Source organism: Tursiops truncatus, chromosome 7 (genome assembly GCF_011762595.2).
Source record: "Tursiops truncatus isolate mTurTru1 chromosome 7, mTurTru1.mat.Y, whole genome shotgun sequence".
In the NCBI taxonomy this organism is placed as follows: Eukaryota; Metazoa; Chordata; class Mammalia; order Artiodactyla; family Delphinidae; genus Tursiops; species Tursiops truncatus.
Window position 1 is genome coordinate 8939577 of NC_047040.1, and position 17556 is coordinate 8957132.

The 17556-nt window shown below is 41.0% G+C and overlaps 1 protein-coding gene across 11 annotated transcripts in view; it reads right to left on the minus strand.

The window, feature by feature from the left end:
• The window catches only part of SP100 (SP100 nuclear antigen), an 84697-nt gene that overhangs the window by 25833 nt on the left and 41308 nt on the right, over nt 1-17556 (minus strand). For 5 of the 11 annotated variants that reach the window (XR_012332952.1, XR_004527340.2, XM_073807143.1 and 2 more), the window contains 7 exons: nt 14141-14290; nt 13619-13702; nt 11311-11457; nt 10524-10607; nt 6645-6698; nt 5943-6026; nt 1054-1107 (listed from right to left, as the gene is read on the minus strand). Coding sequence is in view for 9 of the 11 variants with exons in the window: in XM_073807143.1 (XP_073663244.1) it covers nt 1054-1107; nt 5943-6026; nt 6645-6698; nt 10524-10607; nt 11311-11457; nt 13619-13702; nt 14141-14290 (657 nt within the window). In the remaining 2 variants the exon portion in view is untranslated. The remainder of the gene's footprint in view (nt 1-1053; nt 1108-5942; nt 6027-6644; nt 6699-10523; nt 10608-11310; nt 11458-13618; nt 13703-14140; nt 14291-17556) is intronic. The other 6 variants (XM_073807145.1, XM_073807144.1, XM_073807147.1 and 3 more) reach the window with 6 other exon arrangements.

Consider the following 17556-nt stretch of genomic DNA (forward strand, 5'->3'; position numbering starts at 1 on the left):
TAATTAGAACTTCCAATGAACTTGGGAAGGGAGTGGAGGAATCTTCTTGAGTTAATTTTAAAATTCACCCCCAGTGAATCATCAATCTGGTGCTATTTCTGAGCTCTCCTTTATCTTTTGCAATTTTCTTGTAAAAGAAAAACTAATATATAGACAAGCGAAGACACTGTGTGATCAAAGTAGTGATTGAAATCATAATGTAATAGTGTAAGGAATATTTTTAAAATTCTCACCTCACATACACACAAATAGGCAAAACTCACAGGGTTTTGGATGTAAATATTAAAAATGATAAGGTACTTCAAATATTCTAGAATCAAATATAGAGCAATATTTTTAAAATCTTCAGCTAGAAGCTGTTGTAAATATGATAGGAAACCAAAGAACTAGAGAGAAAAAAGCTAACAAATTTGATTCCTAAAAATGTATAACTTCTCTAGGACAAAATATTCTATTAACAAACCTAAAAGAAAAACAACAAATGGGACAAAATGTTAGGAACATATAGAATCAAGATTTAATGTACATGTATATCATATAAAGATTTCTATATTCATTCAGCTTGGTAAGAAAAATACAAATACCACAACATGACTGAGCATTCTATGAAGAAGAAAAACCAATGACCAATAACAAATGGAAAATACTCAACCACACTAAAAATGAAAATAGTACATGTTAAAGCATCCCTTAAAAAGAATTTGTAGTTCAATTTAAAATGTTAAATATTTTAATTTTCTAGGTATGATATAATAATTTTAAAAGGGAAAGTATGCATAGAATTATCCTATTTAGATAAATAAAACTACATTGCAAAATGTGTTAACACATGCATAGAAAAATTCTGGAAAGATATATAACAGTGTTTATAAGAAACATTTTAAAATCAGCATAAAAAGCAATGTGAAGATATGAGCATTTTGAAAAAATAGTTACTTTAAAAGGCACTAATTTTTTGTCTTATTAAAGGTATAGAAAATAATAATAAACTTTAGCATTAAAAAATAGTTGGTTTGTAACATGAAAATCGAGTAAATTCTTATGCACTCTTACTTGTTTTCTCACTCTGTTTTCCCAAAGTAGAATTGCTTCCAATATCCGTGGTATCTAGAAAGTAACAGGTGGTGGTCAGAAACTAAAAATTTTGAAACTGTAAAAAACTGTAAAACTTTGAAAACTCTCTTCACTACTTATGTGCATCAGTTTCCTCATTTATGAAACAGGGATAACAACAGTTATGCTGTTCAGGTTTTTAATTTCTTATGAAGATTAAATGAGATCTTAGTTGCAAAAGCTAATGAGAAATCACTGTATAAATCAGTAACATGCCAGAGAGCATCCTTCAAAACTATATGGTGAGTTCATGAATAGTTGTCTGAGGTCTTTTATTCCTGTCAGGGCAAAGGACCGTTTATTTGTCTTTTGAGGCCTTTCCAAGGTTTTGACAAAGTGGCACTATTATCTACCAGCAGAAGAGCACTTTTATTTCTTTGCTCTACGGTACTGCCATTTTTACCAGTGTATTCTAACGACATCATCCATGTATAATCAACAGGACCCATTCTGTTAAACAGAATTCTTTTCTCCCTGCAGTTCCCCAATGGGTCAGTTCAAGCAAATGAAGAGGGGAATGGGATTCTGACATAGACTGGATGTACTCCTTGTCAAAGTATGTTTAGAGTCAAGTGCATCAGGAACTGGAGCTCTGATTTCAGACTCCTGAAATGCTGCAGCACAGGCCCTGTGACCTTCACCTTCCATAACTGGCCCGCCCCCTGTTGTGAGCTGGTAGGAGTTCTCCTTGAACACCGATCACTTACCACAGCTCCCCCAGGGTCTGTGGTGTCTGCTGAACCACCTCTACCCTGACCTTGGGTGTCCTTACCCATCATGTCAATGCTTGGCTACTTTCAGTCCTTGCTTCTTGGCTTCTAGACACACTTTTTGAAAAACACATGACACGGGAACATTTCTCAAGTCCTTGGAGCTCTGTTCCTAAGTTATGATTTGTAAAGAATTTTCATTTGCACCCCGCCCCTCACTTCTGACCAGCCACCTTTCACGGACTCCTACATCACAGGGTGACTCTACCTCTGAGGTCGCTTTCTCTTTTGTTGCTTCTCACTGTCCTTGTCCCTTCCTTTTAATCTGCCTTTTCTCTTTTCCTCTTTGCCCAAAATATGTATCTTTGTTTTACTATTTTTTCTTTATATGCTTTTCCCATCCATCCATTAATGATGTTTTTATATACATTTGTACTTACTTTTATGTGACATTATTCTTTTCCAGAAATATTATTTATTACATTTATATGTATATACATAATTCAATTATTAAAATAATTTTTATAGATATTCTCATATAAATACTATAAGAAACTAATTTTTACCAGACAAATTCCAAATGTTGGAATACAGAAAGTGGACTTTTTTTCTATTCACTCAACAAGTGTGCTGAGCATCTTTCATGTACCAGGTGCTGAGGTGAGTGATGATGATGCATGAAGAGTGAATGCTTGTCAATCTTATGAGCAACCAGGGGACTGACACTTGATGAGTGAGTACATTGAAACATGGAGAATGTTAGGACACAGATTGTACAGGATACTCTGGGGATGCAGAAGGCAGGAGGAACTCGCAGAGTTTGAGCTGAGGGACCTCTTCTGGAGGAGGTATCATGGAAGCAGTAGTTAACCAGATTAGGAAGAAAGGTGACTAAGATGATAGTCCCACATGGATGGAGAAGCACGTGCAAAGGTCTGGATTCAGCAAATACAAGTAACCAAAAGGAGTTTAGTATGTCTGAACATAGAGTGAGAGAATGAGAGAGAATGGTGGGAATGGAGAAAGAAGCAGGAGCCTCAGGTGTGGAGCTTTGGAGATCACATGAAGAAGAATTAAATTATTCCTAAAGAAAATTAAGTGATATTTGGCTATTATGTAGGAAATCAGCATGAACATAATTGCATTTTTGAAGGAACAATTTAGCTAAATCACTTAGAATGTGTTTGGTGGGAACAGTATGAGAAGGAGGACAAATAAGGAGCCTGTAGACCTAGTTCAAGTGAGAAGTGATATAGATATGGACGAGAGTGCTGGCATGGAGATGGAAATAAATGGACAGGGTGGAGACATATAAAAGGAATAATTGATAGAGTTAGGTGACAGATAGGGTACATCAATTGAGGAGATGGCTGTGTCATGGATGACTCTGAGAATTTCAACTTGAAAGAATGAGTCAGTTAATAAGTGGTTTAGAGATAGCAAACACTGGAGGAGTAGATGCTTTCTTTAGGGGGCAAGATGATGTGCTCAGTTTTAAAAGTGTTGAGTCTGAGAGACATCTAAGTGGAGAAGTCTAGAACCTTCAGGACCTTAGCCAGAGGCCTTTCTGACACTTGGATAATTGAGTTTGGAATCTTAGAAGGCAGAGCTGGGCTGGAAATGTGTGTTTAGGAACCATTAGATTGTAGATGGTGATTGAAACCCTAAGAGTACATGAAACCCCTTTGGTGAGGTACCTTGTAATCTGGGTGAGTTACAGGAGCCACTTTGATACCTGGGGACACCTTACCCTGAAAACTCACTGCTAGTGTGAACCACCCCTTGTGCCAATGTTGCTTTTGTCTCATGGTCATCTCAGATCCCACAATTTCTCCATCTCTCTCCTTTCTTTCTTTTACACTGCCCTTTTCTCTCTCTACCACTTTTCTCTCATCTTTTAACCCTTTATCTATGCAGTTATCTCTGTGTCTCATCTTTATTCCTCTCCATTGATTGCTTCCTGTATGTATCTCATTTTGTCTAGTTTTTTATGCTTCTGTCTCTGGATCTAGTTTTACCGTTGAAGTACTCCTCTTTATATTGTCACATCACTTTCTGTTTTCTCTTTGCTTCAGTTTGTTTCTCTTAATCTTATCTTGATCTTTTGGCTTAAAAAACTTACAATCTTTGTGTTTATCTATATTTTCTTCAACCACATTTGGCTTCATCTCACAGTTTACCACTTTCATTGTCACCATCTGCCTGCTTTTTTGACACTGACCACACTATTGACTATTATTACTTCTGCCAGTTCTCTATGAGCTTTCTACATCACAGGACTGTCCATCAGTCACAGACTTTATTATCATGTTTCTGGTGAACTTCCTAGAGGTATCTTGAAAATTATCCATCTTCCTCTACAAAACTTCCCAATCTCGTGATATTTGGATCTCATGTCCACTTAGAAAAACTTGACACTTACTCAGATATCTTTTAATTTGAAGAAATTTACTCAGATATCTTTTCAGCCTAATTTTTCAATTATTTCTCCTTGCATTATCCACTTAGCATCACCTCCCTCCACCCAGAAGCTGAGCTCTTCTTTCTCTTTTGGCTCCTTCAAACCTGTTGAAAACAGTCCAAATCTGTGCACAGGCCTGTCTGTATATGAGTATGTGTATTGGTGTGTGCATGTATGGCAATGTTTTGGGGGAGAGATAGGTAAAGAAGGAAGAGCTTTTCCTCTGTGCAGACAGTAAAACAAAGATAACTGAGAACTAGTATCACAATTGGCTTTTCTATCACATGCTAATAGATTGGCATCTCTTCTGAGTCTCTTCCTCTATTTATTTTTAGAGCTTTGAATCCACAGGACATTGCAGGGAAATAAGGAAACAGCAGACTGTAGATGGCAACCAGGAGACAGACTTTGATGTGGTCATGCTGATCAATGTTCGAAGCTCAGATGGGCTGAAGAAAAATACACCTGTCCAATGACTACACCTCATATCCAACAGAGATTTTCTCTGTCTCTTTCAATCTAGCCACACCTTCTCCTCCTCCTTTTCTTCAATTTTCTGCCCATCCGTGAACTTCTCTGTCCCTGATTTCTCTTAACTTCTGTGTTGATTTCTCTCATTTCATCAGTTATACTCTTAATATCTGTTCTTTTTATTTCTCTGTTCATCCTTTTTGGCATTATCCTTCTAGGTGTTCTGTATATCATACAACTTGTTCCATTCCTACCCTCTCTGTTTCTTTATGGTTTTTGCTTTTTCCCTCTCAATCTGAATATATATTTCAAAATCCACACCAATACTGGTGATTATATACCCACCAATATATATACATATATATGTATATATGTGTGTGTATGTATACACACACACACACACACACACACACACATATATATATACATATGTATTTATTATCGTTGCTAAATAAGTCTTCTTGCATCAGGCACTGATACATTCCCCTGTGAATATGCCAGGTCCCTCATATCCCCTCTTTCGACTCTGATCATGTGACACAGCTCTTATCTTCCTGCCGGTTACATAAAATAGTCACCCTTTCTTACCCTTAGACATTTGTACATCTATTTCCTCATCCTAAAATGAGGAAGCAAGAGTTAGCCTTCCTAAGACTTAGAGATTTTCTGGTAACAGAGTAAGATCTCATTTGCCAAAGGAATTTAAAATATCATGGTACAATCCAACTACAATGTGATGAATATCTGTCACAGACTATACTAAAGTTTGAGAATGGTGGATCTGAAGCTTTTATTTCTGTCTATAATTACACAGAAGGACCAGTTGTCTTTTGAGGCTTTTACGATTACAAATGACATTAATGTCAACCAGTATATCACTATAGAAATCTAGGATCTTAGTGTTAGCAGGCATGACAGTAAGTGTTTAAAAAGAGACCATCATTTTGGTGATTATTTCTGCTATAGGAATATAAAATTACATACATTTAGTGAATGTGAGTCATTCTATTAAACATGAATTTATAATAATTTCCTGCCTCTTTCCATTTTCTAAAATCCGAAAAGTAGTTCCCAGGATTAACTGGATACAAGGTAGTCAAGGTCTCAGAATAAAATGCACCAGGAAACAGTGTCTTTTCATTCCTGACATTCTGCAGGCCAAGGCTTGGCATCCTAATCTTCTTTACCTGACCCATTTCTCAGGAGTGAGGTAGACATTTCCTGAGGCTCATCTTCGTTACTCAATTCTGAAGTGTCACCACTGCTGATCCCTGCAGAAAAAAGTAAAATTCCTTTACAGTCTCAGCCTGTGTCCTAGGACCTATACAGCATGGAGTTCTTTAAAAGGAAATCTGGAAAGGGGAAGCTTATGTAGAAGAGGTAGGAATATTCCTACCACCAGGCCCCCTACGGCTCCATCTGACCTCCTGGTCAAGGTTGCTCCAGGGACCACCCCCAAGGCCGGGACTGGACACAGCTTTGCCATGGAAGGCACTCGCTTTGGTCACTTCTTTACCCTTTCCTCTTGTCTGCACATACTTCTGCTTCCACTTTGTTTCTTATCCAGGGGGACCGTGGAAGCAACATTTTCAAGATGTCAGAGCCTCCATCAGCTGGGCCCTCAGTGAGCACCCCTCCACCCTGGGAACCACTTTATCCTTTTATGTGAGTGAAGAATAAACCTGTACTGCACTTGTGACACTGAACTTCTTGAGGCCTACAAGTAACATCAATTAGCCCAGCTCACCTAATTCAACATGTATAATGTGAATCATCTAAAATGCCAACAAGTTTATCATTTGATTTTAAAGGATATTACCAAAAATTTGAATGAAGCTTTTGTAGCAAAGAAAGATATTTGTTACAGGAAGAGTTTTGATTGTTCTTACGTCTTTTCCTGTTGCTTATGCTGCAAATTGATGTGTTTTCAATATCCCAAGGATCTAGGAAGGAAAGGAAAATACAACCAGTAATCTATATCTAAAAGGTAGTAAATCTTATGACTACTCACACTGTAGACAGGATTTGGACTATAAAGACACAATGATGATCATTTCTGTCTCTTCTGTCTAAAGGAAGTGAGCTCTACCAAATGGAGCAAAGGCCCCCCCCAGTCCTTTAGCCCTAATTACAAAGTCAAAGAAGTTTTGAAAGCCAATATTTTTTCACAGGTTTGTACTAACTAGTTTGGCAATGAATCTGGACTTCAGCTGCCGTGAGTCCAATAAAATATTTATCACAGTTGTTGTGAATTCGCACAATTTGCTGCAGGAACACTAATACAGTATATTTGAGAATGAGATTCTGTCCCAGACCCTACTGGAGTGTTTTATAACAAATAGGATATACACCACACTGTCTTTCTAAAATAATAAAACATCATATCTTACCTCTGGCTTTAAAGATTTTGAATAAACGATCATGAATTTTTGCTAAGAGTCCAGGTGGTTAGTTCTGACTCTTCCAATAATTGTCCATATGTGATGTGTAAAGATCCTTAAATGTTTATGTGCTGGAGTTTCCTCATCTGTGAAATGAGGGAACAAGAGTTTTCTGACCTACCTTTTAGGTTGTTGTAAACATAAAATGATACCTTATTTGTGAAGATGTTTTCAAATATCACTATACATGCCAATGTCATGTTGCAGGTAATGCTGGGTTCCTACCTGGCTCTGCCTTTTACTCTCCATGTGAGTTCATAAAAGACCCTCAAACATTACCAACTCCAGTTTCGTCATCTATAAACCTGGGATAACCTGGTTACCCTAACTCCCTGTTAAGGTTTTTGTAAAAACAAAGGGAAGCTTTATTTATAAAAACCCTATGAGAAATCACCATGTAAGCCAATGATTTAGCTATAATTGGGGTTTGAGGGTATTTGGTCTTAAGCTATTTTTCCATCAATAATTTAATAGAAGCACAAATTATTCTGTGAAGTCTTTCTAAGGTGGGGACTAATGACAATATTAACAACATATAGAGGAATGCTGTGCTTAGTATGCTCCATAGAATGAAAGCATGCTGAGGAAGAAGTACACTATTTCCACTCTTTAGCATTAATAGATACGATAGTGTGTAGTAAAAGGTATAATTTTACTAGCATATTTTTGCTACATCTTCAATATATCAATTGACTGGGCTGATCCAGTTAAACAACAGTTTCTGTACAATGCCTTCTTGCCTCCTTCCACTTCCCAACAGGGCCAGAAAAGTTAAATGTGGAAAATGATATCCTAGAATGAATCAAATCAAGGCATGTGGAGAATGCTCAGAATAAGATTCACCAGGAAAACAGAGCTCTGGGTTTACACTCGGGATATTTGCTGTCCATGGCTGCAATCCTTATCTTCCTACATGAGCCATCTGGGATCATGAGCAGGTGGCTTCTCTGGCCCCTCCTCCCTCACTTGGTTCTAAAAAGTCAAGGTTATTGGTCACTGCACAAAGGAACAGGATTCTCGAGGGGTTTGGACGTGTGGCCAAGGAACCCATTCAGCAGGAATTTCCCTCGTGAGAAAACTTGCAGAAGTCTTGAAAAGCCATGCGAGGCATGGCCTGCACCCAGGCCACTCTGGGCTGCCTTTCTAAGTCATCTGCTGTGTAGGTTAGTGATGTTCCATTCCCTGTTCCCAGAGCAGAGACAATTCAAATGCAAGGGGCAACTTTGCTCTGCTTGAACCTTACCCTCCTTCCCTTCTCTCTCTTCTACTTCTGACCCCTTCTGTTGTCTTTTCAAGCTTCCTTCATCTGCTGTTTCTCATGTAGGGTACCTTGGAGACCTTGTGTTCAGGACCTTGTGTGAGCCTACTCTCCTCACCTCCTCCCACCCCCTGCCAACCTGGTGCCCTCCTGAACTATTTGCAAGCCTGGGAAATAATTTTCTCATGTGTCTGAGCCGTAGATGTGTTTTAGGACTATCTTCTAGAGCAGTCTTCCTACCAGTACTAAGACAAAAGTGTTCCCTAAAAACTGCAACAAATCTACATTTTACTTTGATAGATCTAGTGAGCAATTAGATTGAGTGTATTATTTAAAATATTGCTCTTTTGTAGCACCAAGATCAGGTAACATTCTATTTCTTCTTAGGACTGTTCCTAGTGTGTTTCCATAAATAGGTATGTTTCTGATATTGTCTAGGTCTGAAAAGTAGAAAGGGACAAAAATTCACCAACTGTACACTACAGAGACACAGATCTTATGCAACTCAGGCTACCCATAGGATTGAGGAAATAACATTTTGATAATCATTTCGAGCTTCAATTTTACAAGAAAATAATGCAGAATCCAGGACGCTAGCCTTGTTATTCCCTTCAGTCTCCCATGAGACTTTGTAGAGAACTTGAAACATTTATGTGATTGTGTTTCCTCATCTAAAAGCAAGGGTTACAATGTCCATCCTGCTTAGCCCTTAAGGTAGTCGTAAGATATTTTTTGCAAAGGTCCTTTGAAAAATCACTGTATATGCCATGACTTGTTGAAGAATTCTGTCAAAAACAATCCTTTGGGTTTCAGAATGCCTTATATGAAGTTTTTATTTCTGCTAACACTAGGTAGCTGGACAAGTTATGACATGATTCAAGTTTGTGATCAGATGATAATATGACCTTCCAGTAAAGGAATACAGCCCACCCTTGAACAATATGGGTTTGAACTGCACAGGTCCACTTAAACTCAGATTTTTTCCATACTAAATACTACAGCAGGACTTCCCTGGTGGCGCGGTGGTGGAGAATCTGCCTGCCAATGCAGGGGACAAGGGTCCGATCCCTGGTCTGGGAAGATCCCACATGCTGCAGAGCAACTAAGCCCGTGTGCCACAACTACTGAGCCTTCCGCACCACAACTAGTGAAGCCCATGCACCTAGAGCCCGTGCTCCACAACTAGAGAAAGCCCCTGCTCAGCAACGAAGACCCAACACAGCCAAAAAAAAAAAAAAAAAAAGAAATTAAATACTATAGCACTAAACGATCCACAGTTGGTGGAATTCATGGATGCCACCTGCGTGTATGGAGGGCTGACTCTTAAGTTATAGGCAGATGTTTGACTGCACTGGAGGTTGGTGCCCTTAACCCACGCATTGCCAACCGTATTTAGCTTTCTGTTCTTTGTAGAAATCACTGCATAAATCCACCACTTCATAGGCATAGCAACTAGTAGGTTTTTTTTTTTTTTGGCTGCGCGCAGGCTTTCTCTAGTTGCGACGAGTGGGGGCTATTCTTTGTTGCGGTGCACGGGCCTCTCATCACGGTGGCTTCTCTTGCTGTGGAGCACGGGATCTAGGCACACGGGCTCAGTAGTTGTGGCATGTGGGCTCAGTAGTTGTGGCATGCGGGCTCTAGAGCGCAGGCTCAGCAGCTGTGGCGCACGGGCTTAGTTACTCCGTGGCATGTGGGATCTTCCCAGACCAGGGCTCAAACCCGTGTCCCCTGAATTGGCAGGCGGATTCTTAACCACTGTGCCACCAGGGAAGCCCACAGCTAGTAGTTTTAAACACACTCATTACTTTGCTGGCCTATTTCTACTATATAATCAATACAGGATATGTATATTTATTAATGGGACCCAATAGTTAATAGGCCTCATCCTCAGATATAGATTTCATATCTCTCTGCATTTCCCATAAAAGTCCAGTAAAATAAAGACAGAGAATAGGATTCCAGAGTAAACTGGAACCATGCTACAGAAGGGGCTCAGAATAAGATGCTCAGGAAACAGTGACTCTAGTTCAGGTTCCTGCAGCCTAGGCCTGGCTCTCCCACTTCCTTACCAGACGCCTTTCTCAGTGCTGATGTGGAGGGTTCTGGGGACATGTCTCCATCACTGGATTCTGCGGAGTCCTCACTGCTGATCACTGCACAGAGGAACAAAACCACTTAGGATCTCAGGGTGGAGCCCACACAGCAGGAAACCTCAGAATGAGAGCACTAGGAAGATCTAGAAGCTAGGTTAACTCAAGGCACCGTGACCTGTGCTTGAATGTGTGTGACCTGCAGGTTTCTCCAGGTCCTGCACAAAACGTGATGATATTCACAGAGGGCAGCTTTGCCCATTCTGCCAACACTCTTCTTCCCTCACCCTCATTCTACCTCTTACCACCACCCTCAATCTACCTCTGACCCTCTACTTCATTCTACTTCTTTCTTTCATTCTTATTTTATTTCTTTACCTTCCTCTTGGCTTGGCCAATTTTCCCTACTTATGCCTCTCTTTCTGGGGATGGTATCTCTTTATACCTCGCTTTGTCTTCATGTGTTTCTTTTCCATCTCCTCTCTTGAATACCTTGGGTCTCTGATTTTTTCCCTTTTCTTTATCTTGTACCCCCATACTTTCCTCTCTTGCCTTAGAAATTGTCTCTTGGACATCAATACTTATTATTTACCCCTTTTGTCTTTTGCTATTTTTCCAGTTCCTGGGGAATCTCTTCTGCTAAACTCACTGCACAGGGCACTGGTTCCCTCCCCTTCCTGCCTCTGTCCGTGGCCACCAGCCTCTGACCTGCCCCAGCCTCTTGCCCTGTTCCTGTGATTCCTGCTCCACACTGTGTCAGCCTTACCTATTACATCAGGTGCCTGGTTACAGTCAGTCCTTGCTTGGGTTTGCCATTCAACTTCGGGGTTAAAAAATGGCTTTTCCTTCTTTATATCCTCCAGAAGGACAGAACAGGAATTGATTTGAAATCCATGGTTGGGTAACGTTGCTTCTGGATCAAATTGTAATGAATGAAGAATTTTAATTTGGCACTCCAAAAGGTAGTAAGCACTGTTCATTAGCATTAACAGCCTTCTCCTTGTAATTCCACTGCAGGAGGGAGGCTTCACCCCGACCCTTCTCCTTGCTGCTGTTCAACTCTGTCCCTTTGTGTCTCTCTCAATTCTCAGGTTTGTTTTTACTTTCTTTTCACTTACTTTTCTCATCTTTTGATGATTTTTCGCTTTTCAAAAATAAAAATCACAATTGCAGTATAACCCATAGATAAAAATGCATAAATCATAAATTTTGAATTATCACAGAACAAGCATATCTGGGTAACCATCACTTTGGTCAAGTAATAGGAGATTACTAACACTCCAGAAACCTCTTAGAGATGCCCCACTAACTGTCCAGATGTATCTTGCTCAAGTTAACCACCACTTTGACACTTTTAATACCATAGATGATTGATTTTACTAGTTCAAAATTTATACAAATTTATATAAGTGGAATCATTCACTCTTGCTCTCTCTCTGTGTCCCTCTGGCTTTCCAGGGGCAGGGGTGGATTTGGCTTCTTTAGTCAACATGTGTGTGATAGTCATCTGTATCCATTTCATATATTTATCTTCACCACTATATAATATTCCTTTATAGAAATTATCCATTAAAAAATAAAACCATAAAATACCCATTTTTGCTGGCTCAAGCTCTAGAATACTATGAATAATGCTATGATGAACATTCTTTTGTATGTGTTTTGATGAAGATAATATGCATTTCTGTTGATCTGTTGAGGAATGTAATTGCTGAGTCATAGGCTATGTGTAAAGTTAGGATTGACAGAAGTGACAAAACCATGGTTGGCTTAATCCACTAAGTTTTGGGACTATTTTTTTATACAGCAATAGATAACTGATACAGCTTCCAAATAGAGATGTCCATCAGATCTTTGAATACAGATCTTCAAGCACTTGGAGGAATGAGTCTAGAGATAGGTCTGGCTGGAGATGTACATCTAGGAATCAATAGATGATGGATGGTACTGAAACCATGGGGAAGGTGAGATGCCTGAGGAGAGGACTATTTTTATCTGAGGGGGTTACAGGGCTATTTTGATCATTGCAGATACCTTACCCTTCTCAATGGTATTAGGAACAGTCCCTTGTGTCTTCTTTTCTGATGACTGTCTCCTCAAATGGGGCAATGTCTTGATTTGTCTCCTCTCTCTGTTTGGCCCACTCTCTACCAATTTTTAATTAATTGTCCTTTAAGTTATTCTCCTTGTGCCTCTCGTACCCCCATTTTTCTATTTATTGGTATTCTTTTTCATCTGTATCTTTCTCTATTCATCTCTTTTCCTCTACATTTGTAATCACTGTCCCCAGGGTCCAGCAGGGTCTAGGACCAGGCAAAGGAGGTGCCTGGGGCACACAAATGTGCCAAGGGTAAGATAATCCTTATATGTGCCCCAGGGTCTCACCCTAGACCTGACCCTGCTGTCCCGTACCTGCTTTTTCAATGTATCCATTCTCCGTTACGTTTCCTACTTTCTCCTACTCTATCCCTGTTTCTTAATTATTATTATGACCTGCGTATGTCTCCTCTATATCAATTTTGTCTTTCTATATATTTTCCTCATTTAAGCATTCAAATCATCACCAAAGTTCTCCCTGTGTGCCACTGTCCAACAAACCGCATCCCTCTACCTGCCACTTCCTTCTAAAAGGCCCTTCACCTGGGCTTCCTTACTTGCAAATCTGACCTGCAACATCTTACATGATTTACATGTTTCTGTTATAACCTCTGAAAAGGAAGTTGCAACTTATTTCTTTTCATCACCTCCACAACATGGCATTATTTTGATTCCATGTCAATTTATCTAAAATCTATCTCACTCTTGTACTTTGTTATTTGGTGCTCCACAGTCCACCTTTTCCTATTCTTCCTCTTTGCATTCTCTTCCCAGGGACACCCCATCCACTAAAGAGCTCAGCTCTCCTTCTCCCTCACAACTTACACCTGCTAAAATCAGCCAGAGGTTGTGGAGAAGGCTGTGTGTCTTGGACAGTGTTAGGATTGCGAAGGGGTGTATTGGTATGGGAGAACAAAGGAGAGCTTTTACTCTCATAGAAAAACAAAGATGTAATTAGAAAATTGGTAAGTAATTACTTTCTTCCTCATAAGGCAATGGGCTGGGTGTCTCTTTTCTTGCATCACCACTATTTGATTGGATAGGTACTTGTTCGCAGGACTCTGAAGATAAAAAAGACCACAGAGACTTGCTTTGCCCTGTTTCCATTTTCTTGCATTTCATCCGACTTCTCTTTCCTTCTTATGTTTCTACTTATAGCCTGTCTGCGTATATTGCCACCTTCACCCCATGAAAGTACCATGTTTCATTGATTCTGGAGCCGATCTCTCCCTGACTTGTTCGACTTTTGTTTCTGTCTCTCTTCCCCGGTGGGGCTCTGCAACTCTTCGCCTTCTGTCTCTTAGTTTTTCCTTTCTCACTTTCTTCCTCCACGTCTCTCCCATCAATATATCAGGCCCCATTCCTGCCCTCTGTGTATCTGTGTGATTTTCCCCTTCTTTGTTAATAGATGTCTCCTTGAGTGGTGCATTACTTCCTTCTCTGCCACTAGTCAGGACCTCTTGGCCATTCCACACTCACGCAAACCCAGCCAGTCTTACCTGCTGGTTCAGACCCTTGGGCACCTTGTTCATTTGCTTGTTGGCTTTCTAGTGCATCGATTGGGTCACTGGTTGTATCTTGCCTCGTTGCATTTATCTGTTCTGTTTCACCGAGGTGATCTGAGAGTGCATTTTCAGGTGAGGTCATACCTAAATCATGTTTTGATTCATCATACTTTGTTTTCCTCTGGCATCAGTCAGCGTCCAACAGGAAAATACAAACATTTTTAAGCTTTTAAAGCAGAGGAAATTTAATCCAGGGATTGGTTACTTGGTGAATGGAAGAGCAGAGAAGATCAAGTGGAAGAATGCAGCAACCTGAAGCACAGTCAACAGAAAGCTATGGGAGGGACGGGGGGTGGGCTCATGGGCTGAGGTCACTGGGTAGGCAGAAGCTGGACCGTGGCTGGCCTGCCTGGTGGAAGGTGGAGTCAAGGCTGTGATGCAGCCACTCCTAGAATTGCCACTGGAGATAGTGGTGGGGCAACACCTGGCTTCTCCCTTATTCCCACTCTCTTACTAGTGTCTCCCACGTTAGGAGCCCAGCGGGGAGCCAGAAGCAAGGGGAGCTGGCAAGCAAGTCCGCAGGGGCCAGTGGCCAGAGAGCAAGGGCAGAGCAGGGGAGGGTAAGGAATGAGGCCCTGGGTAAACCACCCAGGACCGGCACACACGCCCTTCCCCCATGGCAAACCTTCTCTGCTCATTATTGATTCCATCTACCCATCCCACTCTGTTCCCACCGGCCTCAATAATGTATGAATACATAGACATATTTTTCAGTGCAGTGTGGATTTTTCTCATTTAGTGCTTTTCTAAACAAAGTAATTTACGTAAAGCATGATTTAAAATTATTTCCCAAGGTTTTAATACAGAACGTGGGTCCTGGTGCATGCTTTGTGCCACATCCTGGTGGGCATGAGACACAGCCCTTCCTGTCCCTGTGCATGTCACAGCCCGCCGTACTTGTTGGGTCACACTCTTGGACACACTTATCGGTGGCCTGTCGTGTATCATTTGGGTCCTAGGTTGAAGTTTCTCTCTTCATTGCTCGCCATCACTGAGATGCTCTGGGATTCCACTTCCTGGCAGGGTTGGCCCCAGACCACACTGTGAGTTTTAAAGAATTTCATTGCCTCCTCCCTCCACTCCCCCCCACCCCCCGCCACACACACACATGTAGAATCCCTTCTCTCTGCTCCTTACTCGTCGCAGTGCCATCCACTCACCCCTTCCTGTTCCCACCAGCTGTACGAATAGATGAATGGCTAATATGTATTCATACATTTTGGGGTATTTTAAAATGTTAACTTTCTGAATAAGTGTGATTTGGTAAAAGTATAACTGTGTTTTCAGAAATCACTCTGAAAGTTTTTTCTTTTCTAAAAATGTATTACTAATTTAGAACATTCTTTCTTAAATAACACATCCCGACTGGAAGCTACATAATAAGAGCCTTTCATATTGTGGGAAGTTCCCTGAGCCTCTTCTATGTCCCTTAATTCCTAAGGAGAGTCATGGAATAAAGATTTATAATTTATTATAGACTAGTGTGCTCTAAGCATGGGGAAACTATGACCCTCAATTTATCTTCCTGGGCCAGAAGTTGGTATTGCTTTTATCACTGCTCTTCCAGCCTGGGGAATCAGTAAATCCAACGGACATCTGTGAGAGAAGAAAATCCCAAAGTTTACTATAATGGTTAAAAGCTTAGACTCTGGCACCAGATATAAATAATGATGATAATTAAATGTAGTAATAATAACAAATGCACGGAACACTGATGAACCCCCAGGCATGATTGTAAGTGCTTTACATGATATGACTTGTTTAAAATCCAGCACCCTCTGAAGTAGGTACTATTATCATGTCCTTTTTAAAGATGTTGAAACTGAGGGACAAAAAGAGGTAGTCACTTCCCTGAGATCGCGAGGTAGAATTTGAAGCTAGGCCATGGGCACCTGAATTCCTGCTGTGACGCTATTCACAGCAGAGTTCAATCCCAATTCTCAGTTGGGTGACCTTGTGCAAATAACCAAACTCTCTAAGCTGATACTTTTTCCTCTGAAAAACAAGGGTAATATATACCTCATTTTCAGGTTTGAGGGAAGATGAAATAAACTATTAGCTGCATCAATATACAGTATACTGTGATCGGAAAAATCAAATCATTATGATTAATGTTTTAGATTAACAATATATTTTTTTGTACCAGTATTTTTTACTCAGGATCAAACACATGCTGAATACCTAGTATCAGTCATTCTGGGTAATGCATTTGCATCATTGTTCCATTTCATAGCCTCATGACAGATAGGTATGATGATCCCTACATTACAAATGAGAACACTGAGACTCAGGGAAATAATAATATTTTAAATAATAACACTATTAAGAGTGTTATGGGCTAATGGAGGTCAAGCGCTGTAAGCAGTGGTTATTAGTTGCTAAAGTACCAAAGGTTTCTTTCGGATGCCTTCCTGGTGTTTGGAGGGCAGCTCCTGGCCTCTGCTCCAGGGATGGAGGGAGAGGGTTTGCACGGGAGGCAATTGGTGTCCATGGCCCTGGGTGAGGGACCCGGCAGGGGAGGTACCCTGTCCCCTGAGGAACGCTCATCACCTGCTCCCCCGCCACTGTGGCTGCAGCACTGACCACTGCTGCACATGACATCAAAGCACTGAGGTCGCTGCCTGATCAAGCAGGACAGAGCAGAAAACTGTGAAGCCAGGCACCTGGGCAAAAGGTCCAGGCCCAGAGCCTTCAGGGACTGGCAGCAAGTGCGTTTAAGGAGCGTGGAAGGAGCCACCCTCCCAGGCAACCCAGAGTACGAAGACTCTGTTATCTAAATCCTCGGAGAAATTGCAGATGCAAAGACTGACAATTTTTTGTTACAAAGCAGCAGCCACTCCGCCCCCAAAACAATCCAGAATGGGACACAAGCAGCAAAGGATCATAGAACAGAGTCAAGAACAGACCATCATAAGATGAGGACTCTCTGCAACACCAAGTCCGGCCTTGACAGGAGTTTTCCCAAGTCCGTAGGGGGGAAAATTAAAAGTTTATCTCAGATATTGAAGTATGGGCTGTGCCAACCTCCCCTAATCCCTTTTTTATAGGTAAGAAGTTTAAGAGCCCCTGCAGATATCAATACAGAGACCATCTGGACCTGGTGGATCTCATCCAACTCTTGTAGTCAAACTCCAGTCCATAGACTGGAAGACAGGTCAGCGGCACCCTGGCTGAGAGTGCCTCGGCCAGGCCATCTCCCTGGGTGACCTCCACCAGCCATTCAGTAACTAGTGATGGCTTATCTTGACTCCCACGGTCATAGTGAACTTGCCTGTGTCCCCAGAGCTGCCCCTGACTGGTGGCCTTCCCTTACTTCCTGCAAAGTCCTGCTGCCTCTTCCCCACTCCCTC